The following is a 24,318-nucleotide window of genomic DNA, read 5'->3' as shown; positions in this document are numbered from 1 at the left end:
CTGCCCTAGAATTTTTCAGGTCCACTTTTTTTTTTTTTTTTAATTCTTTGTTTGACTGGTTGCCATAGACTTTTATCTATCTTTTTTCTTTTGCATGCCTACAAAGTTCATTCTGACATCTGAGCTTATTTTATCAATGTTTCTATGGAGAGATACTATTTTAGATCCTTGTTTACTGTTTTTCTGATGTCACTCCTGAATGAATGGCCTACTTTAAAAATCACTCTTTAGGTCCCTGTCCCTGCCCCGGGGAGCCATCACTACCATGGCTTTGAAGAGAATCCACAAAGAGTTGAATGACCTGGCTCGAAGTCCTCCAGCACAGTGTTCATCAGGTCCTGTCAGAGATCATATGCTTCATTGGCAGGGCTACAATAATAGGGTCAAATGACAGCCCCTATGTGGGTGGAGTATCTTTCTTGACAATTCATTTCCTAATAAATTACTCCTTCAAACCACCTAAGGTTGCATTTACAACAAGAATTTATTATCCAAATACTAACAATGATGGCAGCATTTGTCTTGATAGTCTACAATCACAGTGGCCTCCAGCAGTAACTATTTCAAAAGTACATCTGCTCTCTGTTGTGTGATCCCAATCCAGATGATCCTTTCGTGCCTGAGATTGCTCGGATCTACAAAACAGATAGAGAAAAGTACAGCAGAATAGCTTGGGAATGGACTCAGAAGTATGTGATGTAATTAAAGAAATTGTTGGATAACCTCTACAAATAAAGCTAGGAGAACTCTGAAAGAGAGAAAGTCCTTTTGCTTTCCATTTGACTGCTTTCTCTGGGCCCACACCTCATCTTCCCCTGTGCACATGTTGACCTGACACAGCAGTGCTGTGTGTTGTACATACTTGGAACAACAAACTAGAAATACTGTAATTCTGTACCAACATTGCTTCCTAGCAGAGAAGTGTGTGTGTGTGAGAAGCCAGTTCTCCAGGCATAACCTAGGTGTGAGACTAAAAGCTTTCTTTATTGACTTAACTTTGGATGATGGCAAGAGGGGTAGTGGGTACACAGTGTGTACTTGAATGAGAGGAAAAAAGCTCCAGTGACCCATAGGAGATTGTCCTTAAGTGGAATTCATCTAATCTCAAACAGTCATAAAAAGCAAGATGAAGAGTGTGAAGCTGTTTCTGTATTCATTTCATCCTGAAGGACCTACAAATTAGGTGAAAGTTATGACCAAACAGGTTAAACTACATGCTGTATTTTAAGGTCTAAGTTTAACTGATCAACATTTAAATGGACTGGAGCTGTTAGTACATAAAGTGTGATGGGCTTTGTACAGTTTAGTGGCATAGCACATGCTTACCATGTGCAAGTCCGGGGTTCAACCCTCAGTGCCAAGTCCTCCCTCCACAAACCTGGAGGTATCTTTTTATCAAGATGCAGTTACTAAGTTAGTGGAGCCTGACAAATATGATGCATGACTATAAAATTGTGATGAGACACTGTTATGATTAGGTGAGCATATGATGAGACGCCTGCTGGCGTCATTGACGTCGATCCTATAAAAGTTGGGACTGACCCTTAGCTAGATACCAGTAACAGAATCTGATATTCATCTGATAATCCTCATTTAGCCCAAGGAATGAAATTGCTAATTGTGTTCTTTAGTGTCATAAATACACCTAAAATCATAGGTTTCAGCTCTGGGAACACATTTGAAAGAAATGCATTCCAAAAATAAAAAAACGAAGAGATGAGGGGAGGAAGGAGTTGCAGTAAATATTAAAAAAATATATAAAGTCATATCTCTATCATTTCTGAGGACTCTCTCCTTAGACCTGATTTTAGTATGGAGTCACGCGCACCTCTGTCGCCTGGTCCAATGCTCCCCCATGGCCTAACTGTCCACACAACTCCCTTCCCTATCAGTTTTCTACTGCCTGTTTTCTGCCTCTGTCCTGGGTTGTTTCTCTAACCCAAAATCCCACATAAACACAACTATACAGCCTGATAGCTTATCATATGGGCTTATGTGTTTGATTCTCAATCCACAAACCCTCTACACAACAAGATTACATCAAATAGACAAAGATACAAACTGCCCTTCTATATGAGATATTAGACCTATACAATCCTTAAATGTTCATAGCTATTTAACACCAATTAATCCCACCTGGATCTAGCTGGTCTTTGCGGACTTCCATGTTGCGACCTCCACCCTCATCCTCTGACCTCTCTCCCCAATCTTCTCTCTCCACCTCCTTTACCTCCACCCAGTCACTCACTGGCTTTCCTTTATTTTACTATTTAAAATGGTAAGGTTCAGATGAAATCACCTCATGAGTATTTGACTAGGCAGCCCTTCTTGGGGAAGTGAAATTAACATTAAAATATAAACAGCTTTAGGACAATCTACAGGAAGGAGGAGGAGGAAGAAGAGAAGGAAGAAGAGAAGGAAAACATCTTATACATAAAGGGGTCAATGGACACTTTATATAATGAAATCTCGGGGCTGGAGTGATGGCTCAGTGGTTAAGATCACTGACTGCTCTTCCAGAGGTCCTAAGTTCAATTCCCAGCAACCACATGGTGCCTCACAACCATCTGTAATGGGATCTGGTGCCCTCTTCTGGTGTGTCTGAAGACAGCTAAAGTGTACTTATATATAATAAATGAATAAATCTTAAAAAAAGAAAAAGGAAATCTTGACAATCAGCCCAATCCCCAATACTGGGAGAGTAGACCCCTCCACTGCTCCCTGGATGACAATTTCAAATAAACATGGTGATCAGAGATTGAAGGCGATTGAGTGTTAAAATCAAGGGAAAAACAGCAAGTGTGCATGCCTGTGTCACATGTTCATGACTGAACTACTGTGCCCTGGCGAGGCCCACAGGGACACCCCCCCCCACACAGGCAGTGTAATGAGACTGGGTGACCCCCAGTATAACTGTGTTTTTCATGCTTTTTGGGGGCTTCAGAAAAGAGCTCAGACCACAGATCTGGACCCCATCTTTTTGGAGTCTGGTCTGGGGACAGCTGGACAACACTCATAAGAACTGACATGGAGAAGGCGGGGCTTCATTGGAGACATGGTTTCACTCTGTTACCCTGGCTATTCTGAAACTTGCTCTGTAGACCAGGTTGGCTTCGAACTGACTGCCTCTTCCTCCTGAGTGCTGGGATTAAAGGTGTGCACCACCAATATCCCTATCAGTAATTTCAGGAGTGTCCTCAATCAAGGACTTGCAGGTGTGGACAGTGCCACACCCTCAGCCACTGGCGGGGAACCGCTAGGGCGGTTTTCCCTATGTCCTGGAGGCCTCTGGAACAGGAGCTATTTTTTGAACCCATCTTGATCAGTTTCCTCACATCTTATGGTTCTTTGCCTGCTCAGCCTCCTGCAGTCATCTGAAGTCACCTTCCAAATAACCCATTTCATTGGTCCTAGGGTACTTGTCTCAGGGTCTGCATCTGCGGGAATCAAATGAGAACATTTGGGACAAGACGAGTGGGTGGCATCCAGGGAGCAACAAGGGAAACAGGAGGTCTTGTGTGGGGTTAGCCCTGCACAAGAGCATGTCCTGGGCCCTTCTCCTCAGCCTCTCTTGTTCCCTGCCTAAGCTTGGGCTGCTCCCCTCTAAGCCCACCAGAGTCATCCCTGGGATACTGGTGGAGCTCAGTAAGAGCCCCTCCCTGCAGCTGTCTCAACAGGTAGCCTCATGAGTGGCCTTGAAGCAATTATCAGCAGCTCAGCCCTGACAATAGGGGCAAAGGTCCTGGCTCGTCTTGGTGATAGCAAGGGTCCAAGGAAAGACTGGAAATTTCCTATTGGAAAGAAGCAGAGGGTGAACCATGTACCTGGGCCCAGGTTGGGTGGGACTTACCACTCAGAGGTTCTAACTAGGGTTGTTCAGAAGACTAGGCCAGGGCCGGGATCAAGAAAGACATAGAGCAGGAGTGGAGAGGATCTAAGGAATCTGTGGTCCTGTTCCCTGTCAGGACTTTTGTCATGGAATCACTCTCCCTTAGTGTCTGTTATGGGGACTAATATCAACTATTCAGTTGCTAGGTGAATCTGAGCCTACTCTTGATGTTGGTTTCAAGAGGTGGCGGGTCAGACTGCAGGTTGGAGGTCAAGTCCAGGACAATGTTGATATTCTGCAGCTACATTAAGCCTCCAAGGCCAAAGCCAGGCCAGTGTCTGGTCTAGTGGAGGGACAGCTCTGCATCTCTTGCCCAGCTGGTTCTAACCACCGCATTAGACTTTAGTTGCATTAAGAAATGAGTGGGAACACCAGCACCTTCACTAGGAAGTTCAATTAAGAAGGGGGAGATGGAATGGTGTCATCTGATGTGATGTAAATTATTAACCAGTACTGTACAGCCCTATTGGCCCCAACGTGGCAGATGAGGGTTGTCACTAAGAGGAGGAGGGGCTGCCTTAATGTGCAAATTCGGGGGCCAGTCCTCAGCTTTCCCCAGCTGTCTCCGAGACCTGACCCTGCTTTTCCTTGATCACTTCCTGACCCTGGGATGGCAGCTGCCTGGCAGGGATGGCTGCTCTGGGCTCTGCTCCTGCATTCGGTGAGTCTGTTGCTTGTGGCTACTTCCCAGTGCCTCCCATTAGGGCAAGGCAATCTGGGTACCCAAAAATGAGGAAGGGTCCCGTGGCTGTGGGCGGTTTCCTATGATCACAGATAAGAGCTGGTGGAGGGGGCTGTAAGGGTTGAAGAGGTAGCAGGTCAGAGAGACAAAGGGATGGGAACCTTTGTCTGTGGTTAAATGGAGACCAAGTCAGGCACTGGAGGTAGGTCCCAGTGAGCAGCACCTGAATTATTCTAGGTTTAGGAGGAGGTTCTGTTACCATCCTTATTTGCTCTCAGATGATAGCATTGGCCACTGCAGGATTTAGAATGGGGGGCTCGTGTACAGGCCCTTGAACAAGGAACCTGGCCTTGGTGTGGAGTCCAACCTAGAGACTCAAGCTGATAGCAATAGAGGTCACTATCTCTGCCTCTCCCCTGCAGCATGACTTTTTTTTTTTTTTTTAAGATGTATTTATTTTATGTGAGTACATTGTAGCTGTTTTCAGACGCACCAGAAGAGGGCATCTGATCCCATTACAGATGGTTGTGAGCCACCATGTGTTTACTGGAAATTGAACTCAGGACCTCTGGAAGAGCAGTCAGTGCTCTTAACTGCTGAGCCATCTCTCCAGCCCAAGCATCACCCTTGAAAGCCACACTCTACCAGATTACTTCCTTCTCTGAATAGCCCAGTCACTGTCCGTTGGGAGAGTGTCCCTCTGTTGGCACCCTAAGCATAGCATGTGCCCCCACAAGCCTCCCCCAGCACTCCATACTTGCTGTACTTCATTCCATATACTCCCTGGCCTCTCCCTCTCCAGACAGTACCTGACTGTGCTAACCAGCTATTGGTCCTTTCTGCAGGCCCAGGGTGAGCAATACACACCCATTCACAAAGCTGGCTTCTGCACCTTTTATGAAGAGTGTGGGAAGAACCCAGAGCTCTCTGGAGGCCTCACATCACTATCCAATGTATCCTGCCTGTCTAATACCCCGGCCCCCAAAGTAACAGGTGATCATCTGGCTCTTCTCCAGCGCATCTGTCCCCGCCTATACAATGGCCCCGATAACACCTATGCCTGTTGCTCTACCAAGCAGCTGGTGGCATTAGATAGCAGCATGTCTATCACCAAGGCCCTGCTCACACGCTGCCCGGCCTGCTCTGACAATTTTGTGAACTTACACTGCCATAACACCTGCAGCCCTGACCAGAGCCTCTTCATCAATGTCACCCGTGTGGTTAAGCGGGGCGATGGACAGCCTCCTGCTGTGGTGGCCTATGAGGCCTTTTATCAGCGCAGCTTTGCTGAGAAGACCTATGAGTCCTGTAGCCAGGTGCGCATTCCCGCTGCTGCTTCCCTGGCTGTGGGCAGCATGTGTGGAGTGTATGGCTCTGCCCTCTGCAATGCTCAGCGCTGGCTCAACTTCCAAGGGGACACAGGGAATGGCCTGGCTCCTCTGGACATCACCTTCCATCTCTTGGAGCCTGGGCAGGCCCTGGCAGAAGGGATGCAGCCACTGAATGGGAAGATCACACCCTGCAACGAGTCCCAGGGTGAAAACTCAGCAGCCTGTTCCTGCCAGGACTGTGCAGCATCCTGCCCGGTGATCTCTCGGCCCCCACCCTTGCGCCCTTCTTTCTACATGGGTCGAATGCCAGGCTGGCTGGCTCTCATCATCATCTTCACTGCTGTCTTTGTGTTGCTCTCTGTTGTCCTTGTGTATCTCCGAGTGGCTTCCAATAGGAACCAGAACAAGACAGCAGGTCCCCAGGAAGTCCCCAACCTCCCTCATAAGCACAGACCCTCGCCTCACACCATCCTTGGCCAGTTCTTTCAGAGCTGGGGCACAAGGGTGGCCTCATGGCCACTCACTGTCTTGGCACTGTCTTTCATGGTTGTGATAGCCTTGTCAGTAGGCCTGAGATATATAGAACTCACCACAGACCCCGTAGAACTGTGGTCGGCCCCCAAAAGCCAAGCCCGGAAAGAAAAGGATTTCCATGACGAGCATTTTGGTCCCTTCTTCCGAACCAACCAGATTTTTGTGACGGCTCAGAACAGGTCCAGCTACAAGTACGACTCTCTACTGCTAGGGCCAAAAAACTTCAGTGGGATCCTGTCTCTGGACTTGCTGCTGGAGGTGCTGGAGCTACAGGAGAGGCTTCGACACCTGCAAGTGTGGTCCCAGAAAGAACAGCGCAACATATCCCTACAGGACATCTGCTATGCCCCTCTCAAGCCATATAACACCAGCCTCTCTGACTGCTGTGTCAACAGCCTCCTTCAGTACTTCCAGAACAACCGCACCCTCCTGCAGCTCACGGCCAACCAGACTCTGAATGGTCAGACCTCCCTGGTGGACTGGAAGGACCATTTCCTTTACTGTGCAAAGTGAGTAGATCTGAGGAGAACAGGTGGGAGTTGCTATGCCCCCAGGAACCAGACCAGAACATAGCTCCATCCTTCAGAGCCAGGGATACTTCCTATGTGTATATATCAGGGCCATTGTGTGTCTATTTGAGCCCCTTCTCTTTTTTAAAAAATTTATATATTTTTTTATATATGTACACACCATTGATGTCATCAGACACACCAGAAGAGGGCATCAGATCCCATTACAGATGGTTGTGAGCCACCATGTGGTTGCTGGGAATTGAACTCAGGACCTCTAGAGGGGCAGTCAGTGCTCTTAACCACAGCCATCTCTCCAGCCCTTGAGTCCCTTCTTAGAGCTCCCATCTTATGCCTGCTCTCTGTAGGACTTTCATCCTAACCCTCTTTCCAGCTCTAATCCATACGATCTTTCCTTCTGTCATGCTCCTGCCGCGGTGCCAACTTAATAATTTTTAGAATTACTTTAACTTCACATGAATGAATGTTTTGTTTGTGTGTATGTATGCGCACTGCTTATATATGTGCATGGTGCTGAAGAGGCCAGAAGAAGTTGCTAGATTTTTAGGAACTGGAGTTGAAGTTGGGTAGAAGCAGCCAGGTGGGTCTTGGGAACCAAACTGTGGTCTTTTGCAGAAACACCATGTGACGTCTGAGCCCTTTCTTCTGCCCTTGTTGTAGCCTTAGTTTAAATCTCAAATCAATGAATGACTCAGGTAGTGTTTGTGTTTTCTGGACAGTGTGTCACGATCTGTAGGGACTTTGGAGGCCCCATAATTGGCTAGAAATGTGTTCATCTGGGCTCAGGCAGGACTGTGGTTAGTCTCTGGTCCCGGACATCAGGCTATGGATTGTAGTGCAGTTTTGTCTACAACCTTACACAGTGAAGGTTCTGCCTTTGCCCGTGTTGTCTGGAATAAAGAGGATGCCAGTGAGCTCATGAGAGCAAGGGAAGGGTAGCAAGAGGGCCAGAGGTTGGGGGAGGCTCCTGGAGAAAAACATGGAGAGTGAAGTACCCCTAATGGCCTTGTCCCTACTCTAGAGCAGCTGAGGGTTACAGAAGGTAACCACACCCAAGTGCTCTTCTGAAAACAGTTTTGACCCTGCAGGTTCCAGGCTTCAGTCTTTAGTTCCACCAGATTACAGCAGCTTTTGCCGTCTCTCCCTGCTACTGGTTGTCTATCCTCAGCTGAATCTCAAGTGCAGACTGCTTCCTAGAGTGTCCGAGCTATCCCTCAAATAGAAAAGCAGAGAGGGCTTGTTGAGAGGCATCAGGGATCAGCCATGCTAAATACAGCGTGGTTTTTGTTGTTGCTTTTGTTTTGTTTTTAGACAGAGTCACCCTATGCAAGGTGTCCCTCAAATTCACACCCTTGCCTCAGCCTCCTGAGTGCTGTGGCTGCAGGCCTAAGCAATCATACTCGGATTGTACTATGTATTTTCATTTTAGATGCTCCCAACTCTTGGGGAGTCAGTTATATTAACTGCATAGACTAGAAAGGTGAGGCTCAGAGTGGTATGGCAAACTGCTTAAGGCCACACAGCAATTCAGCTCTTAGATGGCTCTGTTGATCAATATGGTCACTTGCTCAGACCTCAGAATGTGTGCTAAGCGCTGTTCTGTTGTCTCCACAGAGGTGTGCTTTGTAGGAAGGGTTTAGTTGGAGGACACAGGCCTGTCCAAGGGCACTGGCTGGGTAGTTGTAGACATGTATCTCTGAGCTCCAAGGTGTCACTCAACACTTAAGTGGGTTTCAGGCTCTGGGAGAGGGAACTGAAGATTTCACAGCCTTGAGGAGATGGCCATGGCTCAGATCTGGGTTCATCATTTAATTATGATGCTCATGTAGAACTGGGATAGTGACAGGTCTGGAAGGTTTGGCTCTGTGAGGGGACATGGGAGAAATTACCTTCCCAGGGGGTCTCCAAGACTACCAATACCCCATTCAATGAACTAGGGGGGCATATGAGACTACCTTGTGGAAAGATGGCATTTAGAACCCTCTGGGCCTGGTAGTGTGGAGTCACTGCTCCTCCAATAGGGAGCAGAGGGCCTGGGGTAGGATGGGGCCAAAGGATCCAGGAATGATTCTTTGTGCTTTTCCTCTAGTGCCCCTCTCACGTTCAAAGATGGCACAGCTCTGGCCCTGAGCTGCATAGCTGACTACGGAGCCCCTGTCTTCCCTTTCCTTGCTGTTGGGGGGTACCAAGGTAAGTGAGGTAGGCCCTGGAGGCTACTGAAGGGACAATTTTAGCGCAGAGATAATAGGCAGGAGGAGGGAGATGGTGATGAATGTTTCCAGTATCTGGGGGTCTGTCTTAAGGGGGCTGCAGACAATGCATTCTACCTCCCCTCAGTGACTTCCCTCATCTCTCCATGCTGCTCAGGAGCTCTGGTTTTGTGCCTTTGGTGGGCAAAGGGAAATGAACATTGGATAAAACTGTTATTAGGATGGGGAAGTATTAGAGGAACAGGAGTGGGAGAATATTTCAGCCTAAGGAGAGGAGTGGACACGGTTCAATAGGAGGGAGGCTCAGAGTTTCTCTTCCCAGGAACGGACTTCTCTGAGGCAGAAGCGCTGGTCATAACCTTCTCTCTCAATAACTACCCTGCTGATGATCCCCGCATGGCCCAGGCCAAGCTCTGGGAGGAGGCTTTCTTGAAGGAAATGGAATCCTTCCAGAAGAGCACAGCTGGCAGGTTCCAGGTCGCGTTCTCAGCTGAGGTAGGGTCCCTGCAGAGACCCTGCTTCTATGCTTGCAGTTCCTAATGGTGTGGGTTGATTCCAGTCAAACCCACATCCTGGCTCCACTTGTTTCTCAATGGCCCCTGGCAGTGAATATCTGTGCCCACCCAGATGTGATGCTTGTGTTAGAGGCTCCGCAGTCAATCCCCAGAGCACGATGCCACTTAGTAAGGAAACTCAGTATGTGGTCAGTGAGCTGCTTCTGTGCTTGCAGCGCTCCCTGGAGGACGAGATTAATCGCACCACCATCCAGGACCTGCCTGTCTTTGCCATCAGCTACATTATCGTCTTCCTGTACATCTCCCTGGCCCTGGGCAGCTACTCCCGATGGAGCCAAGTAGCGGTGAGAGCAAGAGGGGTGCAGCAAGAGCGACTCAGAGCCTAGGACATCTCCAGATGGGTTTCTAAAGCTTTCCGAGAGAGGGCACCTGGAAATAGCAAGCTGGACACATCCAGAGAGAATCCCATGAAGGGTAGCATTTCTTGCATGTGTTCTGCGTTGAAAGGCTCAAGGTTTACTTCCTGCTCTCTAACATTCCAACATATTCCCACTGTCCACATGCAAAGCTACCATTTAAAAAAGCATGCAATGCAAGTTTAGGAAGATGCAGCCAGGCACACCTGCATGTTTTGGTGCTGTGGTCCTGCCCCTGGGAGGACGGTTTAGCATAGAGACTTAAATGTGGATTCTTTATTGAGGTGGGTGGCATGTGAGCACCAAGGGAACCTGCCAGATCCTGGCCCAACCTGGGGAGTAAGGAGGGTCTGGGCAGGTGCCCTGGTAGCCAATGGGCTGAGCCTCATTGAATTGTAGGTGGAGTCCAAGGCTACTCTGGGCCTAGGTGGAGTGGCTGTTGTGCTGGGAGCAGTCGTGGCAGCCATGGGCTTCTACTCCTACCTTGGTGTCCCCTCCTCTCTGGTTATCATCCAAGTGGTACCCTTCCTGGTGCTGGCTGTGGGAGCTGACAACATCTTCATCTTAGTTCTTGAGTACCAGGTAAGAAGGGAGGGGTTCTTCATACCCAACATCCTCATTAGACAAATCCCTGCACAGAGCTGCTGGGATTCTTGTAGACTTATACATGTAGGAAACAGACCGAGTTGGCACGCATTCATTTATACTAATTGAGCCATGTTGAACTTGCTTGCAGTTAAACCCGTACAATATCCAGTGAGCTTTTTAATGTATCAGAGGTGCCTCTGTCCTGCTTTACACTACCAAGTGTGGCATTCCATGCTATAAGCACAAACCAGAATCCATTTAGTCTCTCTTTGCTTTCAAACACTTTGAGTGACATGAACACGTGGGCCCTTTCATGTCTAGAATGTACTACGAGGTTTTTTAAATCACAACACAGAAGCAGAAAGTGCAACTGAGAGCTGGTGGGCTCTTCTGTCTCCAGAAGGTTGGGAAGTTCCTCAGTTTTGGCCAGGACTCTTAACCTTTACCAACCCACTGCCGACCTTTACAGTTTGGTGACCTTGGCACACCCACCCTGTATACTTTGTCTCTTTGCAGAGGCTGCCTAGGAAGCCTGGGGAACAGCGAGAGGCTCATATTGGCCGTACCCTGGGCACTGTGGCCCCCAGCATGTTGCTGTGCAGCCTCTCAGAGGCCATCTGCTTCTTTCTAGGTGAGCAAGGGTTGTCCTCCACCCAGGATCAGCTCTGCTAGGTCATTCTAAGAGGGGACACAGGCTTTCAGAAGGCAGTGGATGTCCCCTGCTTTAGGCTGTCTGTGCTGGCATCTGGTATGATGAGAATGATCCAGAATGTGCTCTCAACAGGGGCCCTGACCTCCATGCCAGCTGTGAGGACCTTTGCCTTGACCTCTGGCTTAGCAATCATTTTCGACTTCCTGCTCCAGATGACCGCCTTTGTGGCCCTGCTATCCCTGGATAGCAAGAGGCAGGAGGTAAAGACAACTGGGCCAGGACCAAGGGACTTACCCTGCCAGTGTCTCCACACTCTCTGGAAGATGAGGTAGCCAGGAGAATTGGGTGGGAGGCAGGGACATAATTCTGAGAATGTTTGGGGTTCTGTGTTCACCAACTTCTCGTAGAAAGAGAATTTCTTTTTAGTTATTTGTGGCAGCAGCACTAAGTTCCCTAAAAGTGTGTACATTTATAAAATAAATTATAAATAGAAAGTTTAAAAAAAAACAAAAAAAAGTTAACAGGAATTTTTTGATGCTGTAAAATTCAGTATTTGATTAAGACAAGAAGTAAAAGCAACAAAAACTGCAATGGGGACTGGAGAGATGGCTCAGCGGTTAAAAGCACTGGCTGCTCTTCCAGAGTTCCTGAGTTCAATTCCCAGCAACCACAAGGTAGTTCACCATCAATACTGGGATCTGATGCCCCCTTCTGGCATGCAGGTGTACATACAGATAGAGCACTCCTAAGAGAATCTCCAGGATTTCCTCGGAGGAGGCGGATCCTGCGGTCTGCCTTGGACCAGTCTTGAGGGTCTGTCATTCTCTAGGCTTCTCGCCCCGACGTCTTATGCTGCTTTTCATCCCGGAAGCTGCCCCCACCTAAACAAAAAGAAGGCCTTTTACTCCGATTTTTCCGCAAGATATACGCTCCCTTCCTGCTGCACAGATTCACCCGCCCTGTTGTGGTACGTGGGCTGGAGAGCTGTTCCACTTTGGGAGAGAGACCGGGAGGAGAATGATGGGAGGCTGTCCAGGCCCAGAGCGGATACATGGAGCTAGAGCTTGAGTCTGTCCAACTCTAGGATGTTTCCCAGGATGCCCAACAAAGCCATTCAAGTTTGAGGGAAGATGAAGGCTGTTTGGGGAGAGGTTCTCATGTGCCAGTTTCTCCCTCAGCTGCTGCTGTTTCTGGTCCTGTTTGGAGCAAATCTCTACTTAATGTGCAACATCAGCGTGGGGCTGGACCAGGAGCTGGCTCTGCCCAAGGTGAGCCTGACCTCTTCGCAGCCCTTTGTCCAGAGACCTAGGAGGGACAGCAGTGCCCAGCAGGTGGAGTGGTGATGGCGGTGGAGCTTGAGGGAGGGACATAATACGAGGCTTGGCATGCAGAGTTGCTCTTAATGGACCCTGAGAGAGCAACCGCATCCATGTTTGTAACGTGCGAGGGCTGAGTGCTGGCTCAGGCCACTCTGAGGTGCAGCCCTATCCATGTGGCCATCCACACAGAGGCACTGCCACTTCTGGCTGTGAGTTTCTCACTAATAGCTGTGTTTGGACTTACTACTTTATCTGTATGCGTGTTTTGTCTGCATGTGCCTTGTGGGTGCCTGGTGCCTGCAGAGGTCAAAAAGAGGGTGTCACATTCCCCTGGGACTGGAGTTACAGATGGCTGTGAGCCACCCTGTGGGTGCTGGGAGTCGAACCTGGGTACTCTGTTGAGCCAACTCTCCAGCCTCAGCATTTGTTATTTTTCTGTGCTTTTAATTTTTGGTGTTGGGGATCAAATCTGGGATCTCTTGTTTGTTAACCAGTTAGTCATAAAGTCACACCCCTTGTCTCTCTTCTATTTTAATACAAAAACAAAAGTTGTGGTTCAGGGGATGAAGTACTACTATCTGTACTGGTGGGTTCTTTTGTACTGTTTTGCTTATGTTGAGTCTGGGTCTTACCAGCCCAGGCTGGTCCGGTATGTAGTCCGGGCTGGTCTAGAATGCTACTGTCCTCTTGTTCTGACCTCTGGAAGAGCAGTCAGTGCTCTTAACCGCTGAGCCATCTCTCCAGCCCCCTTTGGTCACCGTTCGAATTGGCTTTTTGTTGTTGCTGAGTCTGGAGGGTTCCCTATGGATTCTGGAGATTGGTGTCTTCTCAGAGACCTGATTATGAAGTGTTTTTCTTTTTCTATGGGCTGCTCTTTCATTCTAGTGGCGGTGTGCCTTGGCATGTGAAACATGTTAAAATATCCATTGATCCTTTTTATTGTCTGAACTTGATGTCATATTGAAGAAATAATTGATAAATCCAAAGTTATTAAGTTTGTCCTGTTTCTATTAAGGGTTTTTTATGGCTTTAGAACTTCTGTTTAAGTCTTTGATTCGTTTGAGGTTTGTTCATTTGTTTTTGGAGACAGGGTTTCTCTGTGTAGCCCTGGCTGCCCCGAGACTCACTGTGTAGGCCAGGCTGACCTTGAACTCAGAGATCTACCTTGCCTGTAAGTGCTGGGATTAAAGGCGTGTGCCACGGCCCCACTTTGAGTTGATCTTTATATACAGTGTCATGAAAGTGGCCAAATTCTAATTCCACGCAGCTCTCCCAGGACCACACTAAAAAGTAAAGCTTTCCTCATCACATGGTGTTGGCCGAAGGTCACTCAAGCAGTATGTGTGACTCCTGCCTCCACTGATCTCCATGCCTGCCCCCGTGTCAGCACGGCCCTGTTTGCAGTAGCCACGTTCCAAACCGGGAAGTGTGCGGCTTGCAAATTTGTCCTTTGTCAATTTCTCTTGGGTTATTTGAGTTCTTGTGAGATTACATTTGAATTTTAGCTTGACATTTTTAGATTTCCTCAAAAACAGTCCTTGGTATTTATGCAGGGACCGCACTGAATCCGCAGATGGCTTTGCTTTGATAATACTGATGCCTTAACAATAGTCATCTAAGTGGACATACTAAATGTTTCTGTTTGTTTTTTTCTTTAGTTTCTTCTAAGAACCATATCCTCCTCTGCGTTTTATTTATTTATTTATTTTTTGAGACAGGGTCTCACAATGTAGTACACATTATGAGCCCTGCCCCATTATGTACTAACATGTAGATCAGACTGGCCTTGAACTCACAGACATTGCCTGGTTCTGCCTCTCAAGCCCTGGGCAGAAGGTGTACCACCACACTAGGCCTGCACCACTGGCTTCCCACATGCTAAACATGAGCTCTTCCGACCGAGCTACACCCCAGGCCCTCTTCTCAAAGGACAGTTTTGCTGCAAAAGAGGTTCTTTCTTCCCTTTGGTACTTTGAATGAACCGCAGTCTCCAAGGTGGCTGATAGGAAAGGTGGAAGCCACTGCATCATAACCTTCCTTGTGACAAGTCACTTTTCTTGCATTGTCCCTAGAGCTCTCTGAGGTTGGCTTTTGACAGTTGTAATGACAATGTGCCTTGGGCGAGGTTTGTTTGATTTTGTCCTTTTAGACCTCCCCAGAGTTCCTTTAAGGTTTCTATTCATGCCTTTCTTTCACCAATTTGGGGGCCTTTTGGCCGTTGTTTCTTCAAATAACCCATCGAGTTTCTTTCATTTTTCTTCTCTTTCTGAAATTCTTACGAATGCAGCTGTGGGCCTGCTTGGTGTCTCCTGGGGCCTCTCTGTGTGTATCTTGGTGTGTCCTTTTATGTCCGTATCAGGGCATGTTCCTCCAAGTATACAGTGCTCTGTGTGCCTCAGCCTGCAGGCATGGACTCTGCCTGTCTCTGAGTAAGCTTCTCTACATGTGCTTCTAGCATGTGTGTCTGAGTGTATCGTGAGTGTACTTCTGAGCATCGACCTTGTGTGCGTACATTTCTGTTTACCGCAGTAGGTACATTTGCATGTACTTCTGAGCGTGTACACTGTCTGACCTGGAGCAAGCGCGTTATGAATATTTCCTTGACTCACAGATCCTCTTCTTTCGCAGGACTCGTACCTGATAGACTACTTCGTCTACCTGAACCGATACCTTGAAGTGGGGCCTCCAGTGTACTTCGTCACCACCTCAGGCTACAACTTCTCCAGCGAGGCAGGCATGAATGCCATCTGCTCTAGTGCAGGCTGTGAGAGCTTCTCCCTAGCCCAGAAAATCCAGTATGCCAGTGAATTCCCCGACGAGTAAGTGGTTGGTCTCCCCAACACCCTGGCTTGCTTCTTCTCTGCTTTCTCTCTCCTCTCTTCCTTCATTTTCACCTCTGCAGCTAACAAAGCCAGAGGAGACTCCAGTGCAAGGCTCAGGAAGGAGTCGGCAGCAGACTGATTGACTCCACCTCCTCCTCTCCATTGTCTGGCCTCAGGTCTTATGTGGCTATTGCTGCATCCTCCTGGGTAGATGACTTCATCGACTGGCTGACCCCATCCTCCTCCTGCTGCCGCCTTTATGTCCGTGGCCCCCATAAGGATGAGTTCTGTCCCTCAACGGATAGTAAGTTTGGGGCCACGAGGGGCTCACTGCCCATTACAGCTTAGGGAAACTGAGGCAGGAGAAAAGAAAGGCTCTCAGTCTCCCACCGAACCCACAGGGTCCAGGCAGTTTGGGGCATAGATGTCCATACTAACACGTGTCCCCTGGAGCATTATAGCTTTGTTTGCAGAATATGTTGGTTGTGGGCAGTGGACTATGGAGTTGGGAGTGGAGCTATGGTCCTGCATATGGAGGTGCATGTTGTAGTAAATATTAAAAATTTTAAATGGTTTATATCTTTAATGGCCCTGAGGTCTCACTCCTCAGGCCCGATTTTTATTATGGAGCCGTGTGCACCTCTGGCATCTGGTCCGACCCGCCACCACGGCCCAACTTGTCTGCGCAACTCCCTTCCCTGGCGGTTTTCTACCACCTGTTTTCTGCCTCTGTCCCGGGGTGTTTCTCTACCCCAAAATCCCACAAACACAACTCTACAGCCCGATAGCTTTTCATACAGGCTTATATATTCAACTCTCAATCCACAAACCCTCTACACAACAAGATTACATCAAATAGACAAAGATACAAACTACCCTTCTATATGAGATATTAGACCTATAAAATCCTTAATGTTCATAGCTATTTAACGCCAATTAATCCCACCTGGGTCTAGCTGGTCCTTGGGAAACTCCATGTTGCCACCATCTGTCCTCCGATCTCCTCAGAACTCTCCTCTTTCCTTTGCCCCACCCAGTCACTGGCTTTCCTTTATTTTACTAATTAAAATGGAAAGGTTACCTCCAGACTAGGCTACTCTTCTTGGGGAAGTGGAATTAACATTAAAATACAAACAGCTTCAGGACAATCTACTGGTGCAAGTGTGGGAGATTCCATTTCTCCACCTAACTTTTCCTCCTTACCAGCCTTGGGGGCTAAGAGGGACTCAGCTTCTACAACTGGGAGTGGGAGTTGCAAACCCCTCAGAACTAGGGACTTTAGATTGGGACACAGAGTGGGAGTCAGAACAGGAGCTGCCTTGTCTGGTGTGTCACTGGCCAGTGTCCCCCTCTCTGCAGCTTCCCTCAACTGTTTCAAAACCTGCATGAACCGCACTCAGGGTCCTGTGAGGCCCACAGCAGAACAGTTTTATAAGTACCTGCCCTGGTTCCTGAATGATCCGCCCAACATCAGATGTCCCAAAGGGTAGGTTCTGAGGGTGGCTTCTGCTGGAGTCAGGGGAGACTTGTGGGTCCCAGAGATGGTAGACACAGGGGAAGGAGTGTCTAGCTAAGCCCTTCCTAGGGTACAGTGGGTGGGCTGACAGGACAAGGTCTCATCCCCTCTAAGCCTCTATTCTGGCCTCTTCTTTGCAGTGGTCTAGCAGCATATAGAACCTCTGTGAACTTGAGCTCAGATGGCCAGGTTATAGGTAAGTATGGTATGGTTTGGGGAGAAGATCTCAAGTTAGCAAGCTGTTTTATAGTCTTCCAAGAACACCTGTATATGTGACTGATGTGTGTGTGTGTGTGTGTTTCTGTTGTGACTGGGTATGTGGGTAGGTGTATACCTGTCCATGGCCTATAAGCAAGGGTTCTCCTTTTCAACTCCATGAGCTGAGACTTCACCCATTGTTTCCCCCCAAGTCCATTGCCACTGTGAAATGCGTGGCAGCCTTTGTAACAGCTGACGTCACTATTGAGAGCCGCCCACTTCAGCACATATTCACAAATCTTGTGTGTATCATACGGAGACGTCAGCAGCAGCTGCTGGCTAAATGAGGTAGGATGCCTCCGTGTACTGGAATCCCAAGAGCCTTCAACAGTAACTAGGGGGATGACGCCCAGCAGGTGGGGAGAAGCTTAACACAGCAGGCAGCAGAACCAGCGGCCATCTGCACAGAGGGAGCCAGCTGTAGTTAGAATTGTGCACACCACTATGAGGACCCTGAGCTGGCATGGAGATGGAGGTGGGCCTGGGTGGTAAATGGGGGAGCTTTGGATGAATTCTTTTCTTTTTTTACTGAACCAACTCAGAGTTGGCATCACTAGCTGCAAGCTGACTGTAGCAACCTGGTCCACTCTCCAAGCTAACTCTTCTATGAAGTTCCTATCTTCCAAGAAGGTGACCCTCTTCACACTGGTCCTCCTTTCTAGGCAACAAAGGCATGCAGAACCCATGTGGTCAAAGGGATTGGGGATTATGATTGACAGAGGAGTGGGTTGGTCTTTTTGGAGGGAGGAGACAGCTCTGCCCCATCCTGGCCCAGGGCAGGTCTGCATCCATCATGGCCCTAAATATCTTACAGTAGCACTTTTCAAAATGAGAGCTCCCCTCTCTTCCAACAGTATCAACACCGTCAGAAGATTGCTAGACATGCCTACACCTTGCCTGAGTTGTGCCAGAACATATCTCTGGGTGAGGATGGCCATCCTTCTGGGTGTGAATGACCATCAGGTGCCCAGAGGTCTGGTATCAGGCCCTATAGGAACCTAGTACCTTAAGATTGTGCATTGAAGACTGTTTCTCATCTGTTTTTGTTTTCCCTGTGTGTGCCTGGCCCTCATTTCTTTTTTGAACACAACACCACTAAACACAATTTGAAAGTGTTGTTTACTGTACTTACAGGCAGGATTCCAAAGTCACAATTTCAATAAATTTGGTCATTTCTGTTTACTTGTCTTCCTTTTTTGTCTGTTCCTACAGGAATAGGCAAACTGAAAAAAAAATTTTTTTTGAGACAGAGTCTCATGTGGCCCATACTGGTCTAGAATTTTCTAGGTAATACTGAACTCCTGAATTTCCTGCCTCCCCAAGTACAGGGACCACAGATATGAAGCACCACACTCCCACAAAAACCCAGGCTAAGTTTTTGTTTAAAACCCAGTGCATATTTTGAAAGCACACATAGAAGGATTTGGTTTCACTGGGAGATATTTTAGTTTTTGTTTTGCTTTTGAGATAGTATCGCACTCTCTAGCCTATGCCGGCCTTGAACTTGAAGTGATTTTCCTACCTCTGCTGGCCGCTGGGATTGCATGTGATACATGAGGGATGATCTTTCAGGCTTCTTCATCTATCAGAGTCAGGCCTTGGTCTCAGTAACAGAAGTGAGTATAGTTTGGGGATATTGATGCAAAGTGTGAATGCAGTCCTTGGGGCCGGAGAGATGGCTCAGAGGTCCAAGGCACTGACTGCTCTTCCAGAGGACTCAGATCGGATCCCCAGCACCTGTGTGGCAGATCATAACTGTCTTTAACTACAGGTATAGGAGATCCCATGCCCTCTTCTGGCCTCCGTGGGCACCAGGAATACATGTGATGCGCAGACATACATGCAGGCAAAACACTCCCATGTTAAAAATAAACAAGGAAATGCAGGTCTCTTGTAGAGAATTGATCAGGAATTTCAAGTACTGAGCCCAAGGTGATCACATCTGTGTTAATGTCTCACTGACCTTTGACTTTCAGCCTCCCAGTTCATGGCCTACCACAAGCCCTTAAGGAACTCCCAGGACTTTACAGAGGCTCTCCGGGCATCCCGGTTGCTAGCAGCCAACATCACAGCTGAACTACGGAAGGTGCCTGGGACAGATCCAAAGTTTGAGGTCTTCCCTTACACGTGAGAACCAGGGGGCTGAGCCAGGGATGTGGGAGGAAACATCCACACAAGAGATGTTGGGGGGCTGTAGGCTTTGAGTGATCTTGAGGGATGAGATCCAGCTTTGTCTCAGCTGTCTCCTGGGGTAGCTTGGGGCCTATCCGTTTCTTACACTGGCCATCAAGTCTCATGTTTTCCTTCTGAGATGGGATGCCCTTCCCACTTGAAAAAAGGATTGGTTCTTTGACCACACCCTAATCTCTGGCAGGATCTCCAACGTGTTCTACCAGCAATACCTGACGGTTCTCCCTGAGGGAATCTTCACCCTTGCTCTCTGCTTTGTGCCCACCTTTGTCGTCTGTTACCTCCTACTGGGCCTGGACATGCGCTCAGGCATACTCAACCTGCTCTCCATCATTATGATCCTCGTGGATACCTTTGGCCTCATGGCTGTGTGGGGTATCAGCTACAATGCTGTGTCCCTCATCAACCTTGTCACGGTAACCTACAGAATGGGCCTTGGCAGTATAAACCCCCCATCTTCTCTCTTGTTGCCTGAAGTTCCTTTCTCTTGCCTGTAGGCAGTGGGTATGTCTGTGGAGTTTGTTTCCCACATCACCCGGTCCTTTGCTGTAAGCACCAAGCCTACAAGGCTGGAGAGGGCCAAAGATGCTACTATCTTCATGGGCAGTGCGGTGAGTGGGGAGGGGTGGATCACCCTGTGCTCCACCTGAGCCTTTATGTCCTCCCTGACTCCTGGCTATGACCCCGTCAGGTGTTTGCTGGAGTGGCCATGACCAACTTCCCAGGCATCCTCATCTTGGGCTTTGCCCAAGCCCAGCTTATACAGATTTTCTTCTTCCGCCTTAACCTCCTGATCACCTTGCTGGGTCTGCTGCATGGCCTGGTCTTCCTGCCTGTTGTCCTCAGCTATCTAGGTGAGTACCCATGCTCACCCAGTCAAGATGTCACAACTATGACTATTGACCAGAATGGTGCCTGCTCCCTTGGAAAACTCAGGGAATTCAGGCCAAGATTTTTATCACATATTCTACTTTGGAAACTTTTGTTTTGCATGTAATATGTAGCAAGCATCTTTCTTGGTGAATTGATTGTGTCTTAAACACTGTGTGGTCTATTGCACTTTTATGTTAGACTTTTGTGCATGTACAGACACACACAAATAGACACACATGTATATACACAGACACACACACAGATACACATGTACATATTCACATACACAGACACATAATACACACAGATACACACACACACACATACACACTGACACAAACACAGACACACACATATACATGCACTCACATCTCATATGAACAGACATATAGATACACACACACGCTCATACTCACATATAAACACTCACACACAGACACACACAAAGACACACTCATACACACAAACACATATTCGCATACACAAACACATAATCACAGATATACATAGACACACAGACACATACTGACACATACACAAAAGGACATACACAGAGAGACAGACACACACTTTTCTGGAGATGGAACCCAGAACATTTCACATGCTAGGCAAGGCTGTACCACTGAGTCACACCTCAGCACAGAAATGTATTTTACACCGAGAATTGGTGCGTGTGGCCACACAAACATATGTAACCAGAACAAATAGCTTACAGAAATAGTACTTGCTCTTAACACATACAGTATTCCAATATTACTGGTTCTGTCCTTTCATTGACTGGAAAAGTCTGGTGTTGGTCTACAAGTTTCATCTAAAGATCCATTGATGGGTAATAACTTGTAGCTTGAAAATACTGCCCTATTTATTACAAATGCTGGTCTTTGGCATTTCGTTCCCCTCAGTGTTTGGAAGGAGCAGCAGAGGCAGAAGGCAGATAGGAGTAACATCAAGTTACATCCTTTACAACCCTGTGTAGGTCTTGGGTACAAGAACCCTTGGCCTTGTAACCTCCAGTGCTAACCTTCTCTGTCCAGGCTCTTGACAACTTTGGCCCTCAAGACTTGACTCTGTGGGCACTCTAAGCTTATAGCTTCTCTTCTGTAGCTTCTTAGAGCCTTAGTTTTCTGCCCCCTTTTGTCATCTCCTTCCACCTGTCACTTCCTGCCCTGGCTGCTCTCAAGCCTGCTCTTTGTCACTACCTCAGCTTGGCCTACTGACTGCTCAGCTGTTGGTGCCACCAGCACAGTGTTCTCTATCTGTGCTGCCTCCTTCATCCTGTTGCCAGCAGCCCACACTGCTAAAAGGAAATAAGAAAAGATCTCTCAAGAGGGTTATTACCCAAGAGGCCTAATGCTCTAACACCAAGGAATGGCCCATGAGATTGTCTGAGTAGACCCTAAGCCTCTTGCTTACATAGTAAGAGAAGGTGTGTTTTGGCCAATCATAGTTTATATGTTTGGAATCACAGTCTTGCCCCTTAGCATCAACTGTTGTCATCAAGGCTATGTTTTGGACTAATCACAGTTTTTCTCTTGGCACCAATTTTGTCCTGGATTAGGCCAATCAAAGTTTTGCCTCTCAGCATCACTTACAACAGTTTTCCGGTTACACCACCAGGGGGAGTGTTCACCCTACAGCGGATGCCGGCGTAAGGGTTGTCTGGCTGATAGTTCTTCAAGGCAGACAGAATAGCAAGGGAGGGTCCCACAGCTGGTAGGAAAGCAGATCGCCCCATCCTGCAGCATCTTTGCTTATTTTCAGAGACATGAACATCAGAAGAAGTGCTTACAATATAATCTAAAGAGCTTATTAGAACTAATAATGATTTTAGTAGATTTTTAATGGTGCTCCACGGTGCTTAACCCACCAAGTGCCCTAGGAAGAAGTGTTTCCTTTATCCACATCACTTCCTCCACTGTCTAAGCAGTCTACAACTGCTGACCATTAGACTATTTCTGATGCTATACATTATTTCTGATGGTATACACTGTTTCTGTTGCTAGCACTGCAGTGACTGACCTTGTGGCTGAATCTTTGACCTTGTCATCCAATATTTCCTTAGAGTAAACCTGGAAATGTTGATTATTGATATCAGTTGTTAATACTCTCCACAGAGTCTGATGGTCATGATGGTGGTGGTGACATTTAGAGTCATCTATAGGAACTCACTGGCTATCTTTGGGGAGAAGAATGTTTATATTGGGGACAGAAGGGGACAATCCTGGGAGATGTTGTAAGGACAGAACCTCAGAGCCACAGGCTGGAAGTTTCTAGACTTATATGGAGAGGAGAGTCCCAAGTACCTTGCAAACCTCCCATTCCCAGTGCTGAAGGTGCAGTCAAGAATACCCTGGAACTAGGGATACGCAGGCAGAGCTGGAAAGGCACGTGGAGAGTATAGAGCCCCTACCCCTGGCTGCCCTGTGCCTTGGGTTTGTACTTATAATACAAGGTATGCTTTTTAGAGGAGGGTTGCCCATGGTGTCAGTGCCAGATTGTCTCAGGAACAAAGGGAGAGAGTAAGCGTCAGGGATCTTCTTGAGAAAGCATGCCTGCTGAGGCAGGCTGGTGGAAATGACAGCTGAAATGGCTGTTGGCAGGGTGAGGCAAGAGCAAAGAGGTGCGGCCAAGGGCAGATCCCAGCTCCATCTAGATTTGCATTTCTGGGTGTGATGCCTGAGTCATCTGCATGCCTCTCTGATCATAAGTGTATGTTCTGCTTTCTCTTCCACAGGGCCAGATGTTAACCAAGCTCTGGTACTGGAGGAGAAACTAGCCACCGAAGCAGCAATGGCCTCGGGCCCTGCTGAGGCAAACACCAATGACTATGTTAACTATGGCTTTACTACAGAATTTAGCCATGAAGCATCCAAAAGTAACCAAAAGTTCTAACGGAGTAGGAGCTTGTCCAGGCTCCATGGTTCCTGCTGATGAGGGGTCACAAGGATCTTCCCTCTGGCTGTCCTCAAGGCCTGGGGGAGGTTGTTCCAGAAAAAAATGGCTGGCATTCCTGCCATGAGGCAACCAGAAGCATTGACACAGGCCACTTTGCTCTCATAGGTCCCTAAGGCCTTGGTCAGATTACCTCCTCTGTAGAGAGAATGTCTCAAGTATTGTATGAGATACGTCACATGTCAATTAAAGAGGCAATGGCCTATGGTTTAGGCAGGAAATAGGGTGTGGAGCATCCAGAAGAAGAGAGGGTTCTGGGATAAAGCCAGGTAGGAGGTTCACCTAGGGGAAATGTGACAGTGGTACCTAAGCACAGGTCATCAGTCATGTGGCAGAATGTAGATGAAACGGATTACCTTAAGTTCTGATTCTAGCTGGAGAAGAGCCTAGCTATATGGCCAAGGTATTTATAAATATATTTTGAGTCTGAGTCTTATTTCTGGGAACGTGGGGCTGGGAGGATGAGCAGGGCCCAACTTTTACAATCTTCCTTCTTGCCAAGGATCTAGGAGTTGCTGAGGACATGCGTGTCTCAGGCTCAGTCACAGTTTGTATCTCTCAACCAGCATTTCCTCCCCTTATCAAAACTATTTCCAGGGGCTGGAGAGATGGCACAGCAGTTAAGTAACACTTGTTGCTCTTAGAGAGAACCCGGGTTCAGTTCCCAGCACCCACATGGTGGTTCACAACCATCTCCAACTCCAGTTCCAGGAAATTGGACACCCTCTGAGGTTTACAGACACCAGGCATGCATGTGGTGCACATATGTATGTGCAGGCAAGACACTCACACACACAATACAAAAAAATAAATCTGAAAATGACTTAAAAAACATCTCCAGAGCCAGTGAGATGGCCCAGGGGGTAAAAAGTGATTGGTATCAAGCCTGATGACCTGAGTTTGACCCCTGGAACTCACTTGATGGAAGGAGAGAACCGACTCTGCAAAGGGCTCCTCTTACTTCCACATCCATGCAGTGGCACCTCCTGTCCCCCAAAATGTAACAAAACATTAATATAAATCTCAGCTCTAGGATGGGGT

General features: G+C 47.8%; 2 protein-coding genes across 2 annotated transcripts; both read left to right on the top strand.

The window, feature by feature from the left end:
• Positions 1–265: 265 nt before the first annotated feature.
• On the top strand, positions 266–702 carry UBE2D4 (ubiquitin conjugating enzyme E2 D4; the record flags this gene model as incomplete). Its single annotated transcript, XM_080908568.1, is given in 3 exon segments — positions 266–352; positions 354–571; positions 573–702. Coding segments are annotated over 3 exon segments (435 nt in total).
• Positions 703–4,499: 3,797 nt separating this feature from the next.
• On the top strand, positions 4,500–23,217 carry NPC1L1 (NPC1 like intracellular cholesterol transporter 1; the record flags this gene model as incomplete). The annotated part of the gene is made up of 19 exons (XM_080919447.1): positions 4,500–4,550; positions 5,417–6,945; positions 9,056–9,156; positions 9,499–9,671; positions 9,907–10,035; positions 10,507–10,689; positions 11,212–11,326; positions 11,480–11,607; positions 12,177–12,314; positions 12,526–12,615; positions 15,295–15,485; positions 15,665–15,792; positions 16,848–16,974; positions 17,145–17,200; positions 19,239–19,389; positions 19,637–19,868; positions 19,950–20,063; positions 20,144–20,306; positions 23,060–23,217. The coding sequence occupies 19 exons, from the start codon at positions 4,500–4,502 to the stop codon at positions 23,215–23,217; spliced, it is 3,957 nt and encodes a 1,318-aa protein (XP_080775573.1).
• Positions 23,218–24,318: the final 1,101 nt, after the last annotated feature.

Source organism: Micromys minutus, assembly GCF_963924665.1.
Source record: "Micromys minutus genome assembly, chromosome: 1".
NCBI classification, from domain to species: Eukaryota; Metazoa; Chordata; class Mammalia; order Rodentia; family Muridae; genus Micromys; species Micromys minutus.
Note: the sequence above shows the minus strand (reverse complement) of the source record. Positions and strands in the feature narration are given on the sequence as shown.